The sequence below is a fragment of the Nicotiana sylvestris genome, chromosome 12, assembly GCF_000393655.2.
Source record: "Nicotiana sylvestris chromosome 12, ASM39365v2, whole genome shotgun sequence".
Lineage (NCBI taxonomy): Eukaryota > Viridiplantae > Streptophyta > Magnoliopsida > Solanales > Solanaceae > Nicotiana > Nicotiana sylvestris.
This window is the reverse complement of record NC_091068.1, coordinates 141,775,126-141,803,080: the sequence shown is the minus strand read 5'-3', so window position 1 is coordinate 141,803,080 and position 27,955 is coordinate 141,775,126. Positions and strand designations below refer to the sequence as shown.

The window sequence follows — 27,955 nt, the reverse complement described above, 5'->3', positions numbered from 1 at the left end:
ACAGTGTCATTTTCCCCGTTATTGGGGATGTGTTGAGTTATGGTCATGTATTGATACACAATTCTAATGATTTTATTGATCAACAATAAAGGCAATTGAACCAAATAAAATCACATCCTCATTTACACAAATTATGGTAGTAGATATATTTTAAATAGAAAAAACTCAATGTACTACTTTTCATATTTAATTACATATATTCATCTGCATGCAGATTTAAGAAACATTCTCCATATTACCATATTCCAATGATGAAAACAAAGAAATTTTAACTCATCTTTCTTTTGCTTCGTTTAACCTAGAATTAATGAAACACACCCTGGATGATTGCTCCTTCCAAGTTTCAAAAACACTCAACTAAATCAAACTTTCATACCAACTCATCCATGATTTTTCTTCCCCTGCAACAAAACCATGTATTAAATCAAACTTAAAAAATGAACATAGCTCTAATGCTACTTCGTGTGTAGTAGCCAGTAGGAAGAGAGATTTCTCACATGAGTTAGGCCAGGCTTAGTAGCTCTAATGCCTTTAGATTTGCGACCATTATGTCGTCCCATGGATCGATTTGGTGAAGGATTGTGAGGATGAGTTTCAGGACCTCTATAATCGATATAAATATCCGAATCCATGTTTGTCAAATTCCTTCTCCCTATCAAGAGAACACCATTTATATTATTCATAAACATCTCACGTACATGACAAAATCCCATATTGATTGGTTGCTGAAAAGATTGGGAAGCTACATATTAGGTATTTGAAGAACATTTGTAGAAAATTATGCGGACTTCGTCCAAAGAGAATAATACCACAACTAACCTAGCCTCCTCCGTCCCTCGGGACCAACAAGGGGCATCCCCCCAATCAAGCAAGAAGGAAGTGGCTCTTCCCATGGAGGAGTCACATTGACTCTATTTATTATTATAGTAAATCAGTTACCTCTGGTATGTGTCACTTTCCTAATCAAAAGATAGGAAGGCGCCCCTTCTCCCCAAGTTACGGGTTCATTTTGTCGAGTTCTTTCGACATGGTTCTCTTAAGCACCCTACTATACTCTATTTGTTCACATGTGTTGGTTTGGGGTACGACCAGTTCATTGGGAGGATCGCCCTCCCAATTCGAAGTTTTTTCCTAGAAATTTCAACCTTGTTGACTATGACAACAGTCGCGACTATAAACAGACTCGTAACTATGGCAGGCGGTAGCTCTGCTCTCTCGTGACCCCTACTCTAATCAAAAGATTAAAGACCCCTACTAATGATCGGTTGCCAAACTATGGCCGAGAGTTTCGCCTTTTGAAGCGCCAGTCGCGTACGGGCCAGGCCGAGTCATGAAAGCTTTGATGACTCAAGGTTCATCATAAATAAAAAAGAACGAGGTGCCATCAGGAGGAGTAGGACGAACATACCTGAAGAAGAACAAGGTGCCATCAAGAGGAGTAGGAGGAAGAAAATGGAAGTGAAGCTAGCCTTAAGTTTCATGACAAATAATAAAGCTAGCTAGCTTGAGTTAATATTTTCACAAACTCAAGGGTCTTACTTGTGATGATAAGAATTAAGAGTTTTTTTTTTCTTCTTTTTGGCTAAGGGAACAAGAAACTATTCCTAAATCACGAGGAATTGGATCAGGGAAGAAGCATGAAATGTGGGCAAGGGGGGTATTGAAAGATGGAATATATATGAGTTAAGGAAATGCACAAGTTTTGGCTATATTTGAAAGTGTCGTTATCCTCACAGCAAATTAGTTACAAGGTATTGATTGATAATGTGTCGGGTTGGAACATTTATGTAGTGAACAGTGCCATTTGTGTATTATTGCAAAAATGTCCAGCAGTTAATTTCGGGTTCCATTTGCTAGCCTCATGAATAATATCATTATCTTCCTGAGTAAGATCACGTCTTTCCTTACGAGCTTGTATACATGCTTTTATTCAGCCTTGGTTGGATCATCCACAACTATAAAGCACATCTATCAGCTACTACAAAGAGCAAAATGTCGTGTCTGATACGATTTACTCATGCCATTATTTTTGGCTTTAATTGAAACGTGACAGACACGTGAAAGCGGAGTTATGACAGTGTTAGATTGAAATAATTAGATGCAGAGCCGGATTCAGGATTTAGAGGTTTTGGGTGTCAAAAATTTTGAACGTAGTCATATTACAATTTATTTTATCTAAATAAAGTATAAATTTAATCGGTTTAGTATATTGGATTTCGGTTTCGGTTATTCGTCTTTAGAGTTAATATAAACAAATCGATCTAACAAAAAGATTACGTAATAATTATGATAACTTGAAAAAAAAAAACATAAAAATTCAACTGGATTATGCATTTTGTACAAGAAAAAAGACTCGTCATCACTTTATATTTAGATACTTAAGGAAAAAACTTATACTAATAAGACCTCTAAATATTAAGTAAGTTTACAAACATTTTTCAATTTATGGTTTTTATGAAAATTAACTCACTCGATCTTATATACAATTGTCCTACTTTAGAACAATCCAACAACAAAATAAACTTTCATCATTGATTAAAATAATAACTTATTCAAGAATTCTTTTTTTATTTTTTATTTTTATTTTGGTTTCTTCAAATAGATTTCTAGAGTTGTGAGAAAACAATTAATTTTTTTTATCTACTGATAAATCATGGAGGAGTTAGGAATATAAAGAGCAACAATGGGGATTTCTTTGAATAGATTTGTGAAATAATTTTTTTAAAAATATTTTTATTAAATGTTTAAAGAAAGAAAAGATAAAAGAAATTTCAATAGGACCTATTAATAAATAAAAAAGAGCAATTAAATAAAGAGAAATAAGAAACAAAGGATGAGCTAGGCTGGATTTGAACCCCCACCATTTGGGTGAAAATGATGGTGCTTGATAGTGGCACCTTGAACCGTTTTGCTATTGAGGGGGTATATATATATATATATATATATATATATATATATATGCATACATACTATTGCATATTCTCGGCCAAAACTAGCGGGTAGCGTACCATCCCGCCCCTTGCACGTAGATCGCCCCCTGATCAGGTGTCATGCGGAAGCTAGTAATGCAAACTATGAACGATGATAAATTAAACAACAAAAGAGAAATCTATCAAAAGAGATACAAACATCTAACGTGATTCGGTCAATTGACCTACGTCGCCACGGGCAAAGATGAGCAATCCACTATATAAAAGGATTACAAAATATCGGAAGAACAACCTCACAAAAAGGCAAACACAAGTGGCACGCTAACATTTGTCCCGAAAATCTCCCCCTAAACAATACTCCCAAACCTCATATGGCTACATTATGGATGCTATTGAATTAGAAGGAAAGATCCTTAATCTATAGAAGTCCAAATCTTTTCCTTTAAGAAAAGGGACTAGCCAAATATGAGAGATTTATTATTTCCTTTTAAAAGAGAGAAAACTCAATTATAGTAAATATGTTGTCCTTTCCCTCAAGAAATACGAAAACTAAATATGGTAAAAGAATCAGGAACAAATACCTAACATGCAGTACCCTATAATTTTCTAGTATCGGCACATAATGTTTACACAAAACTAGAGTACTTTTCATTTCATGCGGCCATGGGCAGAGCCTGGGCGAAAAGGGTTCATCCAAACCCTCTTCGCCGAAAAAATACGTTATATATATTAAAATTATTTTTATGTATATATCATAGATATTGAATTTTCTTGACTTTTTTTATATGTTTAATTCTTTATATTTTGAATTACCTTGCTGAAACTGCCTACGGCATGTGTGTGCATATTTTTTCTTTTCATTTTGCATTTAGTATTAATAAATCCTGCAAAGATTGATTGGTAAACTTTTAATTTCATAGTGTACACTAGAAATGTTGGCTATTGCCTATTAGATTGTTACAAATGTGCATAGTAGCATGAGGTTGTTTTCCTATGTTCAATATTTAATTATTCAATGATTTTGATCAATTATAAATAAGACGTAAAGTCAGTCAAAAACTTTTTAAAATACCAACCAAAAGAGAGAAAAAAAACCCAATTCGATATCCAACATATGCAATAAGTGTGAGTTATTTCTCATCAGCTATATTAAGTAGTATAGGATGGACCAGCTATATTAATACTAAGACTTATCTTTTTTCAGGAGGCGCAGATGATAAATCCTCAGTAAATGTATACTGTGTCTACCCAATTTAAGTGTTTCAAAAACCTCACTAATGCTCAGTAATGAATTAGATAATAATAATTTAATAACCTTTTAAAATCGAATAGCAAGAAATTTCAAAAAAATTCATAACACCATCATGTTTATCTTTCTATTTTACTTAATTTATCCTCGTTCAGTGAAAAAAATCAAAATGTTTTATGATGTTTTCTTTTTTTCTTTTCAACAACTTTGTATTTCTATTTTGTTGGTAAGGTGGTAAATTTAATCTCCAAATCATATTTAATTTTCCTTGTAATTTGATTGGACACAAAGTTTAAAAATAATAATAAAAAATTTAAATTTTTTTTTGTCTTAAATACAGTCATATCTCTATTATCTATAACAATATCCTTATGTAACAATCATTTATTATAAAAGCCAAGTTTTTCTTGGAACCGATTTTTATGTGTATGTTATAATATATGTTTTCTATAACAACACTTCACTATATCAGCCAAAAAATTTCAGAACAAACGAAATTGTTATAGAGAAATTGAACTATATAACATGTGAAATGTTAAAGTTAAATTACTACTACAAATATTGAAAGAAATATTATTTTTAAGAGAGACTAAAAAGAAAGTGAGTATATTAATTAATGTGGAGTGAGTACTTTTTTTGTTTTAGGGGTATTGATGAAGTGCAAGGTAACAGTCCTACAAATAAACCAGCACTTTAAGTTAGACAACTGTTGTTTTACACATAAAAGTAACTGTCAGTTATCTTTACAAAACTAACCTTTTTCAGTTTCTAATTCCTCTCTAGCTGTGGATGCTTTTACTTTCTGATTTATTAATACTTAATTAATGGTGTCAGCTAGGGTTGGCGTAAAAATCTAAAAGTCAAACCAAATCGATCAAAAAATCCGAGTTTGTTTGGTTTGATTTAGTTTTGTATTGAGTAAAAAAACCCGAACCAATCCGACATATAAATATAGTATAATTTTTATATGTACTTTTAAGATTTTATATAGAATTTTCTTTAAAAATATCTAGAAATATTTGGGATTCTCTTGCGGGATATAAATTTTAATAGAATATGAAGTGCTCCATATTTATTGACCTTAAATAATGGGTTGTATGATCACTTTCTTATCAAGTGTTACTGAAATGCGTCTATCTATTCGTTCTTCCATATTCATATCATATGTTAAAATCTATTAAATTCTTATATCTTTTTCGAATGTGAAGTGGTTATTAATATTTATGTATCATATTAATTTTTATGTTTAATTACTAAATTCGGTTAACCTGAGTGTATATCAATGAAAAATTATTGCTAGACGACTAAAGAAATAACTATTATATGTTACTAATAGAATTCTTTCATAAGAATATTTTAATCGATAATATGTTTGTAATTTTTTTTATATTTTTACTAAATAGATATTTACTTATCAAATATTTAACAAAGTAAGATTGAAATAATATGCAAGTAACAAAAAATTCAAAATTCGAAAAACTCGATAAAATCGAACCAATTCAAACCAATATAATTGATTTGATTTGACTTTGATAAAAACCGAACCAAGTCAGTCCATGTATACCCCTGTGTCAGCTTCCGGAGTTGTTATTATTATTAAAAACAAATCAAGAAAACTCAGAAGCATCTAATCATTATCTACCGGATAAATAAAATACTAGTGAGATAATCACAAATTACAAGTGCGGGGTCCACTTACACCCCAAGTGGGGCCCATAACCAGCTGGTCTTTTTTCATGCTCCCTCATTCATGGTTGAAATTTTCCACTATTCTTCATCAAGATCTAATTTTTATCACACTAGGGTACTAAAGTAAGAGGGGTCCAACGCTTTACTAATCTTTTTTTGTTACTGTGTACAAAATAGGAATATATTGTAAGATAAAGCTACATTTTTTGAAATAAAGAAGAACAAATTAGATATTTTTCTGAGATCTGAAGAAGCTCCATTTTTTTTTCACAGGGTATTTCCTCATACTTCAGATCTTTCTTTAACTTCCAATTCAGACAAAATATGTATTTTTTCCTGTACAATTGTCATATTCTTTAATGTCTTTTATTTTGGTGGGCTGTTGTTGTTATTGTGTATATTTTTATTATCTTCCATGATGTTTCTTACTATATTTAGAACTGTAATATAGTAATTGAATTGGATTATTAGTTCTGTTATTCTGTTTTTAGTTGCTGAGAATGTATTGAGATAAAGAACCAATTGTGATCTATTAAAGAGATTTTTGACAACTATGGGACTAAGGATTCAGAATATTTCTTGATTTTTATCTGAAGGTGATTAGAAATGACTGTTTAATTCATAGATCTTTCAGTTGTTACATTCTTTTACTTAATATTTTCAGATAATCTTAGGTTCTTTCCTCACCCTTCTACTCTCTCTAGAGCACATATATGTGGAAAGTAGATATACATTTGTGCATAATTGTGATCTTAAGTTAAGGGGATTAGCTTCCTCTTAATTATGTGAATTATGGGGATGAATCTTTCAGTGAAAGGTTGATTCAGCCGCGTAATGTGCTTTGTTTTGTCTTTTAAATAGGGAAAATTGAGGAATAAATTGAAAATGGGGAAGAAAGGAAGCTGGTTTTCTTCGGTAAAGAAGGCTCTGAGCCCAGATCCTAAGGTAAGAACGCGAACAAGGTTTTGTGGAGTAGCTATATTGAGTTTTTTTAGTATGATGTAAGGCATTTTTTCCTCATTTAAAAGTGACTAACGGTTCTTGAGTTTAATTTCAGAAAGGAAGTAAATCAAAGAAGAAATGGTTTGGGAAAGAAAAGGATCCGGTTCCAGATTCTGCGTTCCTGGTCGCTTCCTCAGTGTCTCCTCCTCATCCAGTTCCTGCAGTAGAAGAGGTCACACTGGTTGAAGTAGAAGAGGAGCAGACAAAACATGCATATTCTGTTGCAGCTTCCACTTCTGCAGCTGCTGAAGCTTCTGCTGCAGCTAACCAGGTTGCTGTGGAGGTTGTTCCGTTAACTAAAGTGACTAAGTTTGCAGGCAAATCAAAGGAGGAAGTAGCTACAATCAGGATTCAGACTGCATTTCGAGGATATCTGGTATGCTTTTGTACATTCTCATATTCATTTTTCTTTTCAGCTAGTTTACGACAGCTTGATGCTTTTCCTTATTAGCTCGGTAAAGCTAGTAATAAATGGTTTGATACTAAGATGGAAATTGTTATCGGGGTTTATTATCTGCAGGCTAGGAGAGCGTTGAGGGCGTTAAGAGGACTTGTTAGACTCAAATCACTTGCTGATGGACCTACTGCAGAACGGCAAACTGCCCATACTCTAAAATGCATGCAAATGCTTTCCCGTGTGCAGTCTCAGATTAGTTCAAGAAGGATCAGGATGTTGGAAGAGAACCGAGCTCTCCAGAGGCAGCTTATGCAGAAACATGCAAAAGAACTCGAGAGTTTGAGGGTAAGTTTTCTTCCTTTATTCCATCTCTTTTTTTTTCTTGAAAAAAGGGATATTACTGCTGGAACATTGGAACTTGATCCTCATTAGGTATCGAATAATTAATGCTTAATGTTTTTAATAAAGTTCATTAGGAAATGTTATATTCTAAATAAGGAAACTTTGACTCCAAAAAATGCTGCAATGGAACTTGATATCTACACTTGACCATCGAATAATTACTCACTGTTTGCAGATTTGACAGTTTTAAAAGTTATGCACCTGATCTGTGTTGTTTCAATTTTGGGTAACAATTGTTCTTGGTTGAACTTTGTCTGTGCATTTCTGTACATTCTTTTCTACACCAATATTTTGTTTCTTTCTGAACTGCCCGGCATCCTATAGCATTCTATATGTCGTCAGCCAAATTGTTTTTATATTTTGTTTCTTTTTTCTATATGATTACCGTGCATCTATATCTGTATAATAGGAAGTTTTGAAATGGATTTTTTGCTTTTTGTCTAATAGCAATTCTTGTTTCTTTTGATAGAGAGGGGAGGAATGGGACGACACAGTGCAATCAAAAGAACAGGTCGAAGCAAGCTTACTCAAGAAATATGAAGCTGCAGTGAGACGTGAAAGAGCACTAGCTTATTCATATTCACATCAGGTAATTAGCTCTTTTCTTTTACGCAAAATGATCAGCATTTGGAAAGAGTGCAGTCAATGCATATGGACGGAGAATGTGAAGGGTTAGGATGTATGTACTATGTAGCTTCCTAGTCTCATCTGCTTTCGTTTTCCCTATTAAACATTAAAGGCAGAATAGCCTAAATGGCACTTATACTTTTGCCTCTTTGTCATGCCGGTCCCCAAACTTATCATTTTACCAATTGAACACTTACACTCGTTCAAAACTAATCTTCTAAATCCTTCTGACCATTGACCGAGCTTATGTGTCATTGACATAGCTGAGGTGGATAAATTATGTGTAACACACGCATGTAAATAGAGTGATACTAGTGATTTTGATTAAAAATGAATTAAACTAAAAAAAAGAGTAAAGTTAATAAGTTAATCAAAATTACCACCCTCCCCCTCCCGATTTTCTTCTCTTTCTCAGTTTCTCCCACCTTTCTTCTCGCCCTCAATCCCTCTTTTCCCCTCCATACTACTGTAAACAATGGATGAGCCTTCAAAATCACAAAATCAGGCAGAAATATACAATTTTTCTCTATTTCTTTAACAAAAGAATCTTTTACATTTCTTATTTCTTTTTTTGTTTAATCAAAACCCAACTGATTAGGGTTCCGGCGAGTTTCGTTCCTCCTACGACGCTGCTCCATTGCCCTAGCCGTGGTAGTAGCGTCACTGATTCTGACGACTCTTTAGGTTAACGAACGAAGCTGTTTTGGTTATTGTTGTTGTGTTTCGCTATTTGGAACTGGTCACGCCGGAATAATTTGCCCGGTGGCCCTTACTGTTGGTATTTGTACACTTTTCGGCGAAACACATATCCTCGGGCGAACATCCCCTTGGCTCTGTCTCGTTACTGTTTTTCCAGTGCACTTGTTTTGGTTAAGTTGGTTGAAATAACTTGGTGAATCAAGGTTACAATTTGCCGCTAAGGAGTCCGAATCTTTGGGCGTTCACTACCCCAACGGCTTCTGATTTTTGGCTTAGTGTTCTTGCATATCTGGAGTTTTGCTTTTTGTTGAAGATTTGCAGCACTTGTGTGTGCTTGCGCGCTTCGGTGTTAGTGCCTCCCTTAGGAAATCTTCTGTTGCTGGGGGTATTTGAAAGGATGATCTTTGTTGGTGGTTTTGTAATGGTGGCTATGAGGTTGTTTATTGGGGCATTTTGGATTTTTCTTCAAAAAAAAAAAAAAAAAAAATACTTTCTGAGAAAATAAACAATGCCGTGGAATAATCCATAAGGTGTAAAATGACAGAAAATATTAGGTTTGGGTGGCCAGTCCTATTTTTTAATTGTTTATTTTCCTATGTGGCACTAGTAATGACGTGGCATCCTACGTGTAAGAGATTGTATTACACGCACTGGTAGTCTCCTGCGATAAGTGTTTATTATACACGATTTGAACAAGTGTAAGTGTTCAATTGGCAAAATGATAAGTTTGGGGACCGGCATGACAAAGTGGCACAAGTACAAGTGCCATTTAGGCTATTCTGCCAACATTAAATAGAGAATTACTTTAGCAGAATGACTTTAGCATGCGTTTAATTTATAATTTCACCGCTAGTTAGAAGACTCTCATAAGGTAGGGGTAAGGTCTGTGTACACACTACCCTCCCCAGACCCCACTTAGACCCCACTTGTGCGATTTCACTGGGTTTTTTGCTGATGTTGTTCACGGTTATTTAGAAGATATTTAGTATTGCTTGTGACAAAAACTTTGACTGGACAGAAAACCTGGAAGAAGTCATCAAAATCTCCCAACTTGTTGTTTATGGATCCAACCAATCCTCAGTGGGGTTGGAGCTGGTTAGATCGGTGGATGGGCGCGAAGGAACTCAAAAATGATCAAATGTCCATTAGAAGTACCAGTATGAGTGTTGCCGGAGGAGAAATTACCAAGGCATTTGCTCGGCATCAGCTGAATTCAGAACTCCCTTCTTCTCCGTCCAGCCAAAAGCAAGGTCACCAATCTCCTACGACCCCTTTCAAGACAGCCAATTCAGTCGCAGCCAGAAAATTGAAATCGGCAAGAGTAGCTGCAATAAGCCAAGATGATGATGCACGAAGCATGATCAGTGTTCAATCAGAACGCAACAGGAGGCATAGCATCGGGGTATCATCTATAAGAGATGACGAGAGCTTGGCAAGCTCTTCCTCTGTACCGAGTTATATGATACCTACTAAATCAGCAAAAGCAAAAACACGGTTGCAAAACCCTTTAGGCATGGAGAATGGTACACCAGAAAAGGGATCAGCAGGGTCTGTCAAGAAACGGCTCTCTTACCCGCCTTCACCGGCCAGACCAAGACGGCATTCAGGCCCACCAAAGTTTGAGAATACATCCCTAAACACCTCCATTGCTGAGGATAACGTGAACGAGGTCATCAACTAATAATTCTTGCCACAAGTAAGAAGCTATCCTATTGCCCTACTACATGAGCTAAATGCAGATAAAAAATAAAGATCAAAAGGGGAATCACCTTCTCCATAAAGTTCTTATTAATTTGTCGTTGTATTTGGGCTTACCTTGGATGGTTCTTGCTCTTATATATTTCTTTTCTTCCACAGTTGTTGATAAGGTGAGGTTGTGATAATAGTGAATCATTTTAAAGAAAACATTTTCCTTGGTTGTGATTATATATGTAATATGATTATTTATTTATTCAGTTAAATGTTCATTATTTTCTGTCTCTAGATCAATTAGTATTTATCTGCTTGAATTCAGGGGATTCTTGATAAACAGATAGCCTTAAACCTAAACCTGAATGTCAAATCATAACAAGTACGCGTCTTTACCGGGTAAGTTTGAACAACAAGCAACTGCAGAAAACATCTGCATTTCTTGAGATCAGATGCTGTTTGATGAAAAGGAGCTTGAGTAGAAATGAAGTTTATGCAAATGGAAATGAGTTCTGAATTAGTGTAAATTACATATGAATTGGAAATGATGATAATTGACATAATGATTTGGGGAACTTCATAAATTTTTCGCTCAAAGAATGAATGGATACAGAGGGGAGACAGCTTTTGAAAGGAGAAACAATATATCAAAGTTACAGCTTGTTTGGATGGTTGTTACCCATTGTATCATATTGCATTATTATCCCAAAGCAATGTTTGTTTTGCTGGTTTAGTTAAAATTGGTTGTATTATATTGTTAAATCCATTGTTCCGAAACAATAAAAAGTCTCATTTTTTAAAACAACCGATTTGGTGTGGTGGGATTATTTTTTATTTTTCTTTCCAATTATGCCCTAACTTATTACTTTATAATTCTATTTTACCCTTTATCTTTTTATTTTTATTTTAACTTCAACCTATAACCTAACTCTTTTTCCTTCTGCCGCTTCCAACTCCAACGTCAGGTATAGGTTTTGCGTCCTTTTGTTTCATTCTTTCTTCTACTTTGATTTGTAATTTCAATTCTAATTACTTTATCTCCAATTAGCTGTATAATATTGGTTGTTTTCAAGTGTACACAATGTTATTATTTATCTTTGTTCTGCCAACTCCTTCGTTTGTTTCTTAATCATCGTTTTTATTATTATTTTTATTCTAATAATATGAGTATTTCATTATGGATTATATGTCACGTTGTTAGAAAACTTTTATGTTATATACTTTAAGTTATGGATTATATGTCATGTTGTTAGGAAATAGTATTACTTATAATCTAAATTTTGAATGGAGTGTACTTAACATTTTGTTATTATTATGATCTAGTTATGAATATAGTGTACTTATTATTGTGTTTAATATCACTAGTTACTATGTACGTGCGTTGCACATAAATCTTTAGTCAGAACTTTTATGTGAAAGAATAACTAACTAAATTTAGTAACAAATTATTTACAAAATGAAATGATCATTATAAAGTAATTAACGTTAAAAAAATACAATAATCATTTAAATGCTAAAACTTAATGTTATTACATTAACAAGATACCTGAATTCAAAATGATATCGTCTTAACTCTTAACCTACAAAGATGATCAATTTAGTCAAGTTAGAAAGTATCGTATTTATACTATATAAATATTCAGTGTAATAGAATCATATCTAATACTTCTTTATAGATGACGTTTTTGGTGTATATTTCCTTTTATAACTTTGGCTTCATCCTCTTAAAAGTGATACATATACTTGTCCATCTTTGAATCACCTCAAAAAAATATTACTTTTTCACTACTATCCTACGACATATTTGTGAGGGTTTTAAAATTATTTATAAGTTATGTCGAATTTAAATTATGTCGTATATAACCCCGAATAAAATTATTATTGTTTTATCTTATTCAAAGAAATAAAATATTAATCATACACATATTCTGATAATCAAGTACATGATTAAAGATTTTAGAGAAATATTTATTTTAACCACTCTAAAAAATAATAGCAGATAATTTTTTTGTACATGTGTATATTATATATATATATATTTATATACTTTTTGGCTAGCTAATGCAATTATTTTTAGGAAAGCTATCAATTTTGTATTTTTCCTTGGATTCATTATATACTCCATGATTATTTTAATAAATTGCATGGTATTTCACTTTTTGTATATTTTTCACTCAAAATGATCATCCCGCTCCTCAAATATAACAAAAATAATAGTCACAATCATGCAAGAAAAACAATTATATATGGCACCTATTAAGATGATTTTTTTAATACATAACATAACATTGTTGAGAAGTTTTTTCACAATTATTTCAACATATATAAGAGTAAAATTTTTTATGGTAATCAAATGAATCACATAATTGCGTCGAGTTCACACTTTTTTACTCGAAAATATTATCAAAAATTACGAAGAAGTATAGGGTAATTTTGAAATTCATTCCACGTCGTTTGAGATTAAAATAATTTTAAAACTTTTGGATAAATCTCCACTATTAAAATATGTAATGTCGAGAATAATCAAGAATTACGTGGACATGATGAATAGATATATTTAAAAGAATTATATTATTCCATTGCTCTAAAAATAACATTTGTATTCCTCAACAAATCAATACCTTAAACAATATAAATATTTATTTGATTAAAAAAATAAAAATAAATATTTATTATCTAGAATAAGGTCAATATGAAAAAGATAGATAATTTGAAAAAAAAAACTTAAATTCATAAACGAAATATCTTCAAAACGATACACAAAGATATAATCAATAGTCTTATATTATGCAAACATCCTATTTGTTTGGAAAGTTCCAGTTGATTTTCACATTCTATAGGAACATATTTTTGCTTCTGTCACATAGTCGATCCAATCATTGTGTTTCAGTTACTTTAAATTATTTTAACCAGTCATCATGCATACTATATTAAAAATAATATTCTAAAGTATTTTGCTTTTTAGTTGAATATAAATTGATTTAAATTTTGAATTAGACATTCATGGCACATGAACATCTAATTAAAATATATCAATCAAAGGATTTTTTTTGTTAAACTTAAATATATAGAAGACTTGGACGTACTTGTTTTTTGGAAACCTAATCTAACATCCATCAATTTTCTTTGAGAAATTTGTAAAGAAATCAATTACTCATATTGAAGTAAAAATAAATAAATTAAAGAACACAATCTCATCTGTATTATTAGAAACACTTTGTTATCATGTAAAATAAAAATATTCATATAAACTTTCCCCTATATTTTTATCCTTTAAAATTAGATTTTATATTTTAAAAAGTTATTATTTTATTTTTATTTAAAAATTTAATAATAATTAACTCAAAATATTTAAATTATGTAGTGACCCCTAATATTTAGGAACACAAAATATATCATAAAGGATACTAACTTAATTTAGTTTTAGGCTTTTAGCTTTATATGAACTAATACAAAGAATTTTCCACTTTGTTCAAAATATTATAAATATTTTTAGAGGTAGTACTAACTTTTTCTTTTAGTACGTGCCTTGTTATAAGGAATTGTAATTAGGAACGGTAACTTTTTTTTTAAAGAAAATATTGGACGTACTTTTCTAGTTCAAGTGGGATCAACGTGGTAGGGTCGGGCACATATGTAGTTTAAATCGAAAAATAATTCTATTATTAGATAATTTACCATTAAATCCTTAAATTATACAAATATTTAAGGGCAAAAAGATCGATCAATGTTTTAAGAATATTTTAATCGTTCAACATTTAACATAAATTATTCGTACTTTTATAGTATTATAGATTAACTTGTTCCACTAATTTCGATAGAATTTGCATGAATTTAATTGCTTAATTTTTAAATAAGACATAATTAGTAGAAAGGAGTTTTCTTAAATTATTTTTATGTGTAATTCTTGATAAATTAAATCTTTAAATAATTGAGGGTATTTTAATAAACTTATCAATTACAATACAATATGATACAGTCAAACCAAACAGCAAAATATTATTTAACAACAACAAACAATACAATCTATCCAAATATTGTATTCATAAAACGATACAAGACAAAACAATACAGTACAATATGATACATCATAGAATGATGGGTAACAATGATCCAAACATTGTGTTAAGCCCATGTGTTCGCTTTTACCGGGGGGAAAAAATTAGAAATAGCCAAATTTACAACTGGTAATTGAAAAATAGTCGTAGTTTCAAAAGTAATCGAAATTTAGCCACGTTTTCATTTAAAGATAAAATCTGAATAAAAACGCCCTTAAAGATCCAAAATAATTCCAGCATGATATGCTGGAGTTCAAATTTCTTACGTATGAGATTCCAATATAATATGTTGGAATTTCATAATGTGCTGGAATTCCAACATGATATGCTGGAAGTTTATACGCAGGAGCTCCATAATCCAACATATTATGCTGGAACTTTCTGTGTGCTGGACTTCCAACATAATATGTTGGAAGTTTATACGCAAGAGCTCCATTATCCAACATATTATGCTTGAACTTTCCATGTTTCCACAAAATAGTTTTTCAATGACTTTTCAAACACTTGCTATTTTTTAATTACCAATCCAAAAACTGGCTAGCCCGTGCTATTTTAACTTTTTACAAATAGCCAACAACTATTATAAATCCACTAATCTAATGAACTAAACCAATGTACCAAGTATTCTAATCTATAGCTTCCAAACAAACCCCACAACCCGCTCCCAAGTTGGAGTATGAACATCATAGGCATGGTGACCGGTGGAAAAGTGGAATCAAATCGAAAATTTGAATTAATCCGACTTAATAATTTAATATTTATTAAGTTTGATTTGGTATCGAACAAAAATAAATAATCAAACCGACATATAAATATATTTAGTCTTATAAAAATTAAAACTTTATATAATATCTTTTTTGAAAAGTAGTATAAAAATATTGGTATCTTTGCTTGAAACATATACTTTTTTTAGTAGTTAACTGGAAATTTATATATAATACTAGATAAAGTCTTACATATTACATGTCATAGTGACATCGGGGCTACATATCCCCTCTCGCAAACAACTGTTGTCACTTGTAATGTTTAGGTTCCCTAATGATTTAAACATATTACATAAAGAGATAGGTAATTTTTTTAAAGATAGGCTACCCCCACACATATCCTTTGTCAAAAGTTGATGTACAAAAATCGGCGATTCAACAAGCATCTTAGTTCCTCTTGGGTTAAATTTACTTGTTTTTTGCTTCCTTGGCTAGTGCATCAGCTACAACATTCCCTTCCCTGAAATTATGTCGTAGTAGAAGGCCCTTCTCCTGGAGCATTAATGACCTGCATGAAAGGATTATATTAGTAAGAATTGAATGTCCATTGTTTATTACGTTACTTACTTCAGTTGAGTCTGTTTCCACTTTCAATGGGTAGAGATTGAATTTTGAGGCCAACTGAAGTCCTTCCAGGAGTGCATGTAATTCCATGCGTAAAGGAAATAGAGCACTACAGTATTTATGAAAACCTAGAATCCACTTTTCCGTACTGTTTCTAAATACTCCCCATATTCCACCGTCTGTTTTGTTGCATGCCCCATCTATGTTAAGCTTAATCCATCCTTTCTTATGAGCATGCCATTTAACTTGGATTACTTTGGTAGCCTATGAAGGGGGGGGGGTTGGTATTGAAGAAGTGGAATTCAATTGCATAATTGTAAATGGACTTTAAGGAGGGTTTTATGTTGTTGTTATAGTTGTGATTAACCCAAATTCCCCAGATTAGAAAGGGAAAGAGATCTGACCATTCCAGGTGTGAGGATTTAATTCTAGGGAACTGATTTAATGTGGATGAGCCAGTGTTGGTTAGATGTTGGAGTAGGTTTAGTGATACCAAGCTCATTCCATAAGTGATGTACTAGGGGACATTTGATGCAGATGTGCTCTATAAATTCTTCTTCATTGTGGCACATCGGACATTCATTGTCTATATTTATCCCAATATGCTGAAGATATTTCCTGCATGGTAGACTATTGTGAAGACATTGCCAAATAAGGTATTTGATTTTATTAGGACAATTTAGTTTTCATATCCACATGAAGTCATATTGAGGCTTTTTTGTTGGTTTAATAATTGCAAGACATGATTTACTGGTGAAATAGCCATTAGAGTTCATGTTCCATATCGAAGTGTCTTTATTATCATTAAGAGGTATAGGAATTTGATGAATTTTTTCCATTATGATAATTTAGAGGAATCCCATTGTCCATTTGAAAAGATATCCTTTACTTTGGTGGATAATTCATGCTTATTGAGAGGACCCTCGATGCATTCCCTTAGAGGTTGGATATCTAGTATCCAATTGGATAGCCAAAGGTTTTGATTGGAATTCTTGCAAGGTTGCCATGTAATGTCCTTAGAGCAGATTGACCACCCTTTTAGGATGTTTTTCCAGATGAATGAGGTATAGGTAGGTGTTTTGTTCCTTGCATATTTCAGTATGATAACTTTGCACCATAAGACAGTGGGGTTGGAGATAATCCTCCAGGCTAGGTTACTTAGAGCTATCAAGTTTTTTGTATTAACATCTTTTATGCTAAGCCCTCTCTCTCTTTGCTTTTAGTAATGATATTCCGGTTAATATAGTGGAATTTTTTGGTCACATTCGTAGAACCCCAGATGAAGTTACGTTAAAAACGGTCGATTTGGTTTAGAGTTTTGGTAGGGAGATGGGTGTATTGCATTACATGACTAGGGATAGCATTGAGAGTTGATGTGGCTAGGGTGGTACGACCTGCTATGTTCAGAAATTTGGCTTTCGATAAAGATAATTTTTTTTGCTTATTGTCAATAATAAATTGGTAATCCCTAAGCTTTGGATGCTTTTGAAGAATTGGGAATCCTAGGTATTTGCCGAAGGTGTTGCTAAAACTTATATTAAAATCTTTAGCAACTTCTTTAGTGATTGTGGCGAGACAATTTTTTGAGAAGATTATTTTAGATTTGTGCATGTTGATGTTTTGCCCCGACAAGGGGAAGAAGATGGAGATGCTCCTTTTAATAGTATTACAAGATTTCTTGTTTACCTTGCCCATAAGGGTAAGGTCATCCGCAAAGAATAAATGAGAGATACCTAGAGCATTAGGACTGAGATGGATGGGATCCCAGTTGTGGATATCTACTTGATGTGAAATTAAGCGTGAAAATATTTCCATGCATAGGATGAATATATAAGGGGATAGGGGGCATCCTTGTCTAATGCCCCTACTTGGATTAAAAAAGGAAGTAGTTGATCCATTAACTAGAATGGCAATGTTACTAGTAGTTATACAATGAATAATTAGTTTGGATATAGAGGGTGGAAAATTGAAGAATCTGAGCATACGATAGATGAATGACCATTCAAGACGATCAAAGGCTTTTTCTAAATCAAGCTTAAGCATCATGTTATACTTTTTGCCTTTGCTCTTCTTGAACTGGTTCATGATTTCTTGGACAATTATTGCATTGTCACTGGTTCTTCTTCCTTTGATAAAGCTTGATTGAAAGGGGATGATCAGATCATTTAGGAAGGGATTCAATCTATTTGCAATTATTTTAGTAATAATTTTGTAGATCGTATTGCAAATACCAATATGCCGATTTTTTTAAGTTATTAGCATTGTCAATTTTTGGAATTAGGCAGATGTACGTATTGTTAGTGCCCATTGGAAGAATGTTAGTGCGAAAAACTTGGAGACAGAGTTGTGTAACTGAAGGACCTACTGTTTTCCAATATTTTTGATAAAAAAAGGGTGAATTCCATCTGGCCCAGGAGCCTTGAAAGGTTTGAACGAAAATATGGCTTTGATTATCTCATAGGGCATTAGAGGGTTGTCAAGTGAGTCTAAATTCACTTTGCTAAAGCTAGTCGGGCTGTTAGTAATGTCAAGCCAGTTGGTGTGTTGGTGAGAGATGGTGAAAGCTGTGAGAAAATATTGATAGGTGTGATTAAGGATTTCTGTTAGTTCATTAATCCAATCACCTGCCTCATTTTTTAAGTGAGTAATTTTATTCCTCCTTTTTTATTAGTGGCCATGATATGGAAAAATTTAGTGTTGGCATCTCCATCTTGAATCCATGATATTATAGCTTTTAATTTCCAATAGTCATCTTCTATTTTCAGGTAGTTGTTATACTCAGATTGCAATTGTCTTTCGAGATTTTGGAGAAAGTTACTGTGAGGGAAGTGTTTTTGGAATTTTGAATTCCATTAAGTCTAGCCAAAATTCTTTTTTTCTTCCTAAATATGACTCCAAAAACTTTATTTTTCCAATCCTTAACATTATTTAGAAAGGAGTTAGATGCTTGTTGATAATTGGTACCTATCCATGAATTGGTGACTAATTTGTTGAAATCAAGGTGCCTGCACCAAAATGTTTCAAGTCTAAAAGGCTTTTGAAGAGCCAAGTTATATTTTGGAATTATTTCAAAGAGAGGATTATGATCCGAGTGGACTTTGGGGAGGTGGGATACAGTAGTGTTAGAGAACCAATTAATCCAATCACTATTAGCAAATATTTTGTCTAGTCTTTCCATAGTTAGACTATTTTTTCCTACGGTTGGTCCAGGTATACTTGCACCCCTTATAACCAAGGTCTAAGAGGCCACATTTATTGATGCAATTCCAAAGATAATTGGCCCGGTTTCTGTTAATAAAATTTCCACCAAAATTTTCATTAGAGCTTAGAACATCATTAAAATCACCCCCTACCAACCATGGTCCATTAAAAGAATTATACATGTTGATGAGATTGTCCCATAAAAGATTTCTACTATTAATATTAGTACTATCATAGACAGAAGTAAATAACCAAGATTTATGGGTGGGGATTACCTCAATTGTTGCACCGATTTCTTGATTTCTACGCATGAAACTGTGAACATTAACTAGAGTGTAATCCCATAAGATAACCATACCACCCGATTGACCTTGAGCCGGAATTTCAATCATGTTAGAAAACCCAAAGGGGTTAAGAAGCAGCATATGATTGTCCATTCTAGTTTCCAAAAGAGTTACCATGCAGGGATGGTGAGTATTGACCAACTCTCTAAAGTTTAACCTAAAGTTATCATTGTTACCACCTCTAATGTTCCATATGATGAAGTTGATAGGTTTATTCATCATGATGTTCCAGTTGTGAACTCCATTCTCCAGCACTCTTGGTGCATGAATTGGATTCCTTCTCTGAACCAAAATCATTGCATGCTGCCCTATGGTCGGATATGCCGGTGGCCTTATATCCATTGTACACTTGTAGAGAGCCATTAGACACTTGAGAATCTGCCTCTGCTCTTGCATCTCCATGAAAATGAACACCTTTACCTCGTCGAGATTTGAATCCTTGAGTATTGGTTCTGGGATTGAGTTGGGTTCCACAACTTCCCCCATTGTTTCTGTGTGAGGAATGTTTTGTGGTATGTTTGGGTGAGTTTGCGGGTGAGATGGTCCCGGTTGGTGGAACTGGGGTGCATGCTGAGCATTTGGAGTTTGACCCTAGTTTGCATATGCATCCCAGGGTGTGAAAACTGGATTGATGTTGGTCATCACCTCCGGAGTGAAGAATGGAAGATCCATAATTGGGTTTGCATTTTGTACTGGGAAAAAATATGGAGAAGACTCCACTGACCCATCATCATTTGAGCTATGTTGGGTGATATATTTGGGGCTATTGGGTGAAGAATGTTGTTCACCCATACATGGTTCATGAAGTTGTTCATTGCCATCCGGATCCCTTCCGAGATTAGCTGAGCTAGATAATGGGAGTTTTGAATCACTATTATTGTCTCCCTGCCATTCAACATTATGTTGAAGGATATTGCAAAGCCCATTAGACTCAATTCCACCTATGACAGAGGTTGGCGATTCTCTGAAAGTGGAGGTTGGATGAATATGGTGGGAGTGTTTGTTGTTGGAGTGTAGGTGGGAGGTTGATTTTCCATAGTCAGAGGCATTTGTTGGCATAGGATCTGTATGAGACGATAGCGCCTACTGCTGGGAAAAGGAATTCTTAGCATATTTTGTTGGAGGGTTAAGGCTTATATGCTGTGTTTGGACTGTATCAGGTCCTTTTGGATGTAGAGTATCTTTGCCAATGATTGTATGTTCGATTTGCATGACTTTTGGAAGGAGTAACGTACTGGTTTTATCAAGTGAGGAAGAGGATTGGGCTTGGTTTACGTGTTTGAGGGTATTGGCCATTTGGAGGATGGTTGTTTGTTTTTCAGAAAGGTGTGTAATTTCATTAGTGGCATGCAAGGTTAAATTATTAGAATTTATAGGTTGAATTGGGGAGGTGGTCGGGTTAGTGCATATATTATAATTATTAGTAGGAGCATTAATGATGATGTACGATACGTGTCCTAATGATGTGTCATTAATAAGGGAGGTATTGGTTCTTTGTTTGTTTCCTGTTTCATCCTCCGATGGGTGGTTTGTGGTTTTACCCAAAACCATGTTCTGTTCCATTAGAGCAGTAAAAAGATTATTTGTTTGAATATTGTTACTACAGATTGAATGGGGTTCTTTTGTCATATATTTTCCAGTAGCAAATTCAGTAGATTTATTGTAATTAGAGCCTGATTTGTATTAAAGACTTGGGAAGTGAAGAACTTACCTGTGTTGGCATAAAAATATTTACATTGATACCTGCAGCTTTCGTTGATTCTGTGCCTCTGTTGGAAGCAGTAGGGATCTTCTTTTTTTTTGATTGAAAGTAACTGTCTTCCATTTTTCCTTCTCTTTGGGAAGATATTCTTGTTCCTGACCTCTCTGTTTCGTTTCGCCATTGTTCATGGGTGCTGAGGTTGCTGGACCATATGGCTTGATATTGCACTGTCTAGATGTATGCCCTAGACAGCCACAGTTTTTGCATAGGAGATTTTTTCCTTCGTAGAGGATCTGTTATTTGTGGTTGCCTATCCATACATTGGATTTCACTAATTTATCTAGAGGAAGTTCTACACATATCCTAGCATAGCGACCCTTTAAGGCTGATGATGTGCAAGCATCCACTTTGAGTAATCTTCCTACTGTGTTACCTATTTTTTTTAGAATTTCTTCATCGTAAAATTCTGTTGGAAGATGTGGTAACCGGATCCATATTGCAGTTAAAACTTGTTTGGCAGTAGCGGGAACAAAATTTGGTTCCCAGCGTTGTACTAAAAGGAAGTGGCCAAAGATAAACCATGGCCCTTTTTGTAATACAGTCTCCAAGTTCTCTTTATTATTGAATTTTACTATAAAATACTATTCACCAAGATCTATTAGGGGGAAAACTTCAGTTGATTTCTAGAGATCTATAAGTTTGTGTTTGAGAACTTGGTGGAGGATTTTTTTACCTAGTAGTTTTATTATAACTGAGAATCTCCATGGATAGTAAATACGTGATTTATCTTCCCCACTTATGGGAACTTTAATTTCCCCATAAGGATTCTCAGAAGACTTTTCATCTTCTTCCTCGTTTGTGTCCCCTGCCATTGGAGATAGGTATGTCGGTGGCGATAACATTGAGAAGGTTTCCTTCTGCTTATTGGCTAGTAGTTTGTCTTTAAAAGAGGCAAATATAGTATTGTTTAATTGAGGGGAATTAATGTCTGATGGCTTTGGAGGTATTCCACTTTGGCAGTGTTGTTGATTCATTAGAGTTGTAGGAATGTATGTTTTGAAAAAGTATAGGTAAGAACGGATCCTAGTGAGAAGGGAGAACTTCTCTCTAATTTTTGTTGAAACATATACTTAATATGACTTATAAATGGCTCTTCATTTTTTCATTTTCACAGGCTAATATTTATTAACTCATGTATCCTTTTTAAACAACAATTCCAAAAATTAAACAAGACATATACTAATTGTTTAAGTTTCATATTAAGCTTTTCATCTATTTTTAATGTGAGTTACTATTATTATATTTACATAATTTCGGTAAATCTAATAGAAAGAGTTTGTTAAATATTTGATAGAGACTAAAACTGCTCTCTTTTGATAAAATTAAAGGACCAAACTGATGAGAACGTATTTAAAGGACTACTTTGAATCTACTCTAAATATAAGGGACCATTTTTCTCATTTTGTCTCCTCTTCTCCCCCATTTTCTGTTCTAGTCTTTTGTTGCTTTTCAGAGGTAAAACCCTAACAGGAAAAGGTGCTATGAGCTCATCTTTGTTCTGAATTCTTCTTTGAGCCCTTAGGAAAAGAGACCTCTGCAGAAAATGGTAATGAATCTTTTTGTGTTTTTGAAAGATATTAACTTTTTTTTTATAGAAAAAGATTAAAATTTTAATCTCTGCCTGTTTTACTCATACTTATCTACTTAGCTAGAATTGCTAAGTAATCGTCCGATTTGCTTACTAATTTCATATGATTCTCGATTTGGGTTATCTTTCGTAAGATGATTTGTAGTTTTTCATGTATCTGTGATTTTTTTGCTAGTTGTGTTGATAAAGTTTGAAACTTTGCTTTTTTCTCTATCCAAAATTCGGTTTTTATCTGTGAGCTTGGATTAAATTATTGCTTTGGGTGTTCAATGCTGCCTAAGCATCTTTTATTTTTCATATTCATTTCTGCCGACTCCAACTAGCTTAGGATTGAGGAGCAGTTTATTGTTGTTTACTCCCTTTACTCCCAAGTTCTCCCCTTTTTGCTGTTGTATGTCTACAAAATCTATGTTTTGTAATTTTTTAATCTCTAGTATTGCTCCCAAACCCAAGGAACAGAGATTTGAAATTTCTCAAAGTGTCATGTTTCAGTTAGGTTTGGTTTAGATAATAATTTCCTTTTCTATTTGAGATAACTCTTTTCCAGTCTTGATGGTGGAGTGATAAGGGCGCCCTAACCCGATTTGAATAGGCAAAGTTCCCAGAGTGGGGGTGGTTTTTGAGGGAGTGGAGAAAGGCTCTTGATGTTTCAACAAGGGTCTTGAGGTGGGATAGCATCATTTTGAGCCCATTTGTGTTCATATAGTATCTTCCTATTTGTTGTTGGATGTGTGTTTTCCCTTTTGTTGTAAGTTGTAGGTGCTTCACTTGCATCCTTTGCAAGATACTTTCTATTTGTTGTTAAACTTGTTTTACTTAGTCTGTGATTTGTCCTTTGAAACAATGGTTCAAAGACGTGTTTCACATTCTAATGTTTAGTTTCCCTTAATTCTTTTACTCACTTTCACGTAGTTCTGCATTCTTTTCTGTCTCCCTTCAGTTTCATTTTTTCAATACCTTATCCCTAAGTATTTTGCCTCATCTATGTGTCAAATCTATTACATGAATTTTAAGCAGTAATAGCCCAAGTGCTTTGGTCTGGTGGTAAACGCGCAATTCGTGATGTGTGGGTTAAGCTCACATCACGAGTTTGCACCTTGCGACATGCAAAAGTCTGGTATTTAAGTGGAGAAGGGTAAAGGGAGATGCCCATTATCCCCTGAGCTTCAAACAGTTCGCCAACTGGTTCTCACGAATTTCTCAATTATCAAGAAAAAATTAAGCAGTAGTAATTGTGTAAACAGGCTGCTTTTCAATACAACGGTTATTTTCTAGTATGATTGAGATCATACTTATTTCCAAACTGTGCATACAGACCACACCATTGATAGTGGGACTGTCTGTTGCTGCTGCTGCATATGCTGGAAGGTATGGCATCCAAGCTTGGCAAGCATTCAAGGCCAGACCACCCACTGCAAGAATGCGTAAATTTTATGAAGGAGGTTTTCAGCCTAAAATGACAAGGAGGGAAGCAGCTCTTATTCTCGGAGTAAGGTATGTTCTATCATTCTTTTAAAGGCTTGGTGGGATTTCCAACACCTAATGTGCAAAATCATCTCCGTGAAGGCCTCCTATTTTTCAATCACAGAACTTGATTGTGCAGTATGCGCATTTTAATCTGACATGCCCCCAGGGTTTTGGGTCTAGTGGCAAGAGCGTAGCTTATGATGTATGGCTAAGGCACGCATCATGGGTTTGAACCTTGCCGTAGACAAAAGCCTTGGTATTTAAGTGGAGAAGGGTAGAGGGGCAGACCCATTATCCACCAAGTTTAGAACCGTGGGCCACTCTCCCTTGGGGATTTCTCAGTTATTTAAAAAAAGATTAATCAGATTGCTCTGTGGCACTGTCAATATCCTATACCTTAATTGTATCAATATTGCTGTGACTTAAGCAATGACCTAAAATTGTATGATGAAACCTTTCTTAAAGTATGTTCGATATTCTTTATCTTTGGAATTTCTTTAAGTTAACAAAAGGTAGTTGTCAGCTTACATGTATTCCTTCATTTTGTTTCCATGTCTTATTCAGGAAGTATTTCCCACGCTTAATCATAGAATACATTATAAATCTCAAAAAAAAAAAAAAAATTGCAAATCTGAAATGCTCATTATTTGCATAGATGGGGAGATTGCTTATGGTTGTTTTAATGGTACTGCATTAATGTATATCCACAATAATGTTATTGCAGCTACAAGAAATAACATTGTAATGACTATATACATTATTAAGGTAGTGTCAATGTGCCCCTTGATAAAGGATGCAGATATATGGTGAAATAAGTTTTCCATGGTAGATTTGAACATTTAACAATTTCTTGTTGCACATTGATATTGACCACTCTATTCGTTCTAACATAACTTAATTAATCTCAGAATAATGACTATTTATATTAACAAGAGAAACATCTACATATGTCCCTTACTAGGGAAGCAAAATAGAAGCGATGCAAATATTGATGAAAAATGAGTTTTCTTTTCTGGATTTTGGAGATTTGTTATTTTTTTGCACAATCATATTTACTAGGGAAGCATTATATCACGATGAGATTCAGCTAGTACTTCGTTATGGATGATGAGGAGATGGTTTGAGACATGAGATGGGTAATTTTTGCTTTCAAATCAAAATGTCGCTTTTAGCAGAATATATGGGCAAATAACATATGTGATTTGTTTCTTATTATCCCTCGGGTTTCATTTCCGGACTTTTGGTCTAATATGCTTTGTCGCCTATCTCTCCCCCTCCCCCTTTTAGGCTTGTGGTTTGGTTGATTGTAATAATTATACTCCATACTTGTTAAAGTGGAGAAAAGTATTATCAATTCTTTTTCCACTAAGTATGTGCACATTCAACAGGGAAAGCACGCCACCAGAGAAAGTGAGGGAGGCACATAGGAAAGTGATGGTAGCCAACCATCCAGATGCAGGGGGCAGTCACTACCTTGCTTCAAAAATTAATGAAGCAAAAGACATATTGACTGGAAAGACTAAGAACAGCGGATCTGCATTTTAATCTCAGCCGAGTCTCCTTGTTGCTTTAGAAGTTCCAAATCACAAGGTAATCGGGAGGTGTATCATGCTTTCTGGCACTAGACACTAAAATTTTGAGTGGAAGTGGATTAATTCTTTGGACCAAGAAGCTGTATATTTAGTTGGAGAAGGCTTTGTCAGTTGTACGCTTTCACTGAATGTGAAGAAGCTTAATATGGAGTATTAAGCTAATATGTACTTTACTAATTGATGACACAGATTCATGGCTGAAGTTTGTTTCTTCTTTGTTAGGATGCTGGAAACAAGCGATATGTGCTGAATAATCAGATTATTATTATACAACCCTGATAGTTCTGAATTAGTTCCATTATCTTTACAATTGCTTTTGACAACCAGAGTGTCCTGTAATATAATCGCCGAAGGTCTATTGGAAACAACCTCTCTATCTCCATGAGGTAGGGGTAAGGTCTGCTTACACACTATCTTTCCTAGACCCCACTACGTGAGATTACACTGGGTTTGTTGTTGTTGTATTCCTGCTTTTTGAACCAACTCTAGTGGTTGCATGACATCTTAAGATAAGGGGGAAGGGTCAAATTTGCAGCTACACTATTTGAAATTAAGTAATTTTGCCTATTAGACTTTTGATTACCATATTTATATAAAAGTTTCATTTTTATCCTTGACCCGTTATGCAAGCACTAACATGAAAGTAATTTTAAATCATTGTCTAAAATTGAGGAGTAAATTTTGAACCTTTTTCCTAAAAGAATTTGGACCAGCTGCATGCTGCAGTTCCCTTAAATCTTAATGACAAGGACACACAAGATGATTTGCTTAAGGCAAGGGCATAAATGGACCAAAAATAAAATAGAGGATAAAATTGAGCAATTTTAAATGTTATTGGGCAGAATCGAAACTTTTCCTGTTAGATAATGACTGTTCATTCGCTTGACGGTTCCTCTGAAGTCTTAGTCAAATTAAGAGCTCTCATGTGTGGAAATATGTGGACCAAAAGTGCACAACTGTTTTAATTGAAGATTGAACATGTTTAGTTTGAAATTACAAGGACTAAAATTAAAATTTGCTAAAAAGGGAATAAGAAATGCAATTATCCCTTTAACCCTCGCACAACTTCCTTAACAGTAATCCATTTTGTTTCGTAGGAAATCCTTTACTCTAGCACTCCTATTGTATGTGTTAGCATTATCATCTGATAGTTTCACTAATTCTGACTAGATCTTCATAAATTTGGTTAATGAATTATTTGACCCCCCCCCCCTCCCCCCAAAAAAAGAAAAAAAAAGAAAAAAGAAAAACCAACAAAAATCTGTGGTTTAAGTCTAAACAACCAACTGACAGTGAAAGACAACTTAATTAAACAACATATACAATTGGCACATGCATGTGTATTTTATGTATTTAATTAAAGAAAATAGTTGTTCAAACTAATAAAACCACAAAAAGGTATACGATATGCCTGAAGAAAGATTATCCCATTTTTACCAACTAAGCTTTACTAAGATATCACAATTTCCAGGATAAATTAGGTAGGATGTATACATGCAGACACTGAAATATAAAAAAAGGGCATCATGGTATATAAAGTATTCTGTGTTTACGCAAGGTTTGTGGAAGGCCGCACCCTAAAGGAGTGTAATGTAGGCCGCTGATTCCACGATTCGAACTTGTGACCTATAGGTCACACATATACTGAAATATTGCTATATTAAAATCAGTATCAAAATAGTTTTTACGCATTCGATATTTAAAAAAATTGTATTAATTTATCATACTTAATGTTATGGGCGGCTTTCCAGCCATGCGCCATGACCCCTTGGACGCGCCCCATAGCGTCCTGGCAAGTCTTCAGACGCCTAGCGTCATGGACGGCCCCGTAGTCTTGGTCGCGCCAAGTGACAAACGCGCCTGTGCCTATGTCACCCCACTAATAGCCCTCACCGGCGTACAGTCGCAGGCAGATGCCAACAACACCGCGC

General features: G+C 34.0%; 2 protein-coding genes and 1 long non-coding RNA gene across 5 annotated transcripts; 2 read left to right on the top strand and 1 right to left on the bottom strand.

Annotated features, from left to right (window-relative positions):
• Positions 1-95: 95 nt before the first annotated feature.
• On the bottom strand, positions 96-1,655 carry LOC104226755 (uncharacterized). Its single transcript, XR_710916.2, has 3 exons — positions 1,409-1,655; positions 498-652; positions 96-401 (listed from the first exon to the last, which is right to left on the bottom strand). It is a non-coding gene; the product is annotated as an uncharacterized lncRNA (long non-coding RNA).
• A 4,275-nt stretch (positions 1,656-5,930) lies between these two features.
• LOC104226754 (protein IQ-DOMAIN 2-like) lies at positions 5,931-10,965 on the top strand. 3 transcript variants are annotated; one of them, XM_009778815.2, is made up of 6 exons: positions 5,931-5,991; positions 6,730-6,813; positions 6,926-7,246; positions 7,391-7,612; positions 8,139-8,258; positions 10,014-10,965. In XM_009778815.2, exons 2-6 carry the CDS (start codon positions 6,754-6,756, stop codon positions 10,674-10,676), a joined length of 1,386 nt encoding a protein of 461 aa, XP_009777117.1. In that variant the 5' UTR covers positions 5,931-5,991; positions 6,730-6,753; the 3' UTR covers positions 10,677-10,965. The 3 variants fall into 3 exon arrangements, with proteins under 3 accessions (XP_009777117.1, XP_009777115.1, XP_009777116.1); XM_009778813.2 differs by lacking the exon at positions 5,931-5,991 and adding an exon at positions 5,997-6,142; XM_009778814.2 differs by lacking the exon at positions 5,931-5,991 and adding an exon at positions 6,207-6,464.
• An 11,792-nt stretch (positions 10,966-22,757) lies between these two features.
• Positions 22,758-26,316, top strand: LOC104226753 (mitochondrial import inner membrane translocase subunit TIM14-1-like). The gene is made up of 3 exons (XM_009778812.2): positions 22,758-22,923; positions 24,281-24,459; positions 25,821-26,316. The coding sequence occupies exons 1-3, from the start codon at positions 22,921-22,923 to the stop codon at positions 25,975-25,977; spliced, it is 339 nt and encodes a 112-aa protein (XP_009777114.1). The 5' UTR covers positions 22,758-22,920; the 3' UTR covers positions 25,978-26,316.
• Positions 26,317-27,955: the final 1,639 nt, after the last annotated feature.

Bases quoted from the DNA above. Each gene is read 5' to 3' on its own strand.
- LOC104226753 (XM_009778812.2), top strand. The intron at 24,460-25,820 runs GTATGTTCTATC...CACATTCAACAG, and splicing joins GCTCTTATTCTCGGAGTAAG to GGAAAGCACGCCACCAGAGA.
- LOC104226754 (XM_009778815.2), top strand. From the start codon at position 6,754: ATGGGGAAGAAAGGAAGCTGGTTTTCTTCGGTAAAGAAGGCTCTGAGC. The intron at 7,247-7,390 runs GTATGCTTTTGT...TATTATCTGCAG, and splicing joins CTGCATTTCGAGGATATCTG to GCTAGGAGAGCGTTGAGGGC. The intron at 7,613-8,138 runs GTAAGTTTTCTT...TTCTTTTGATAG, and splicing joins AAGAACTCGAGAGTTTGAGG to AGAGGGGAGGAATGGGACGA.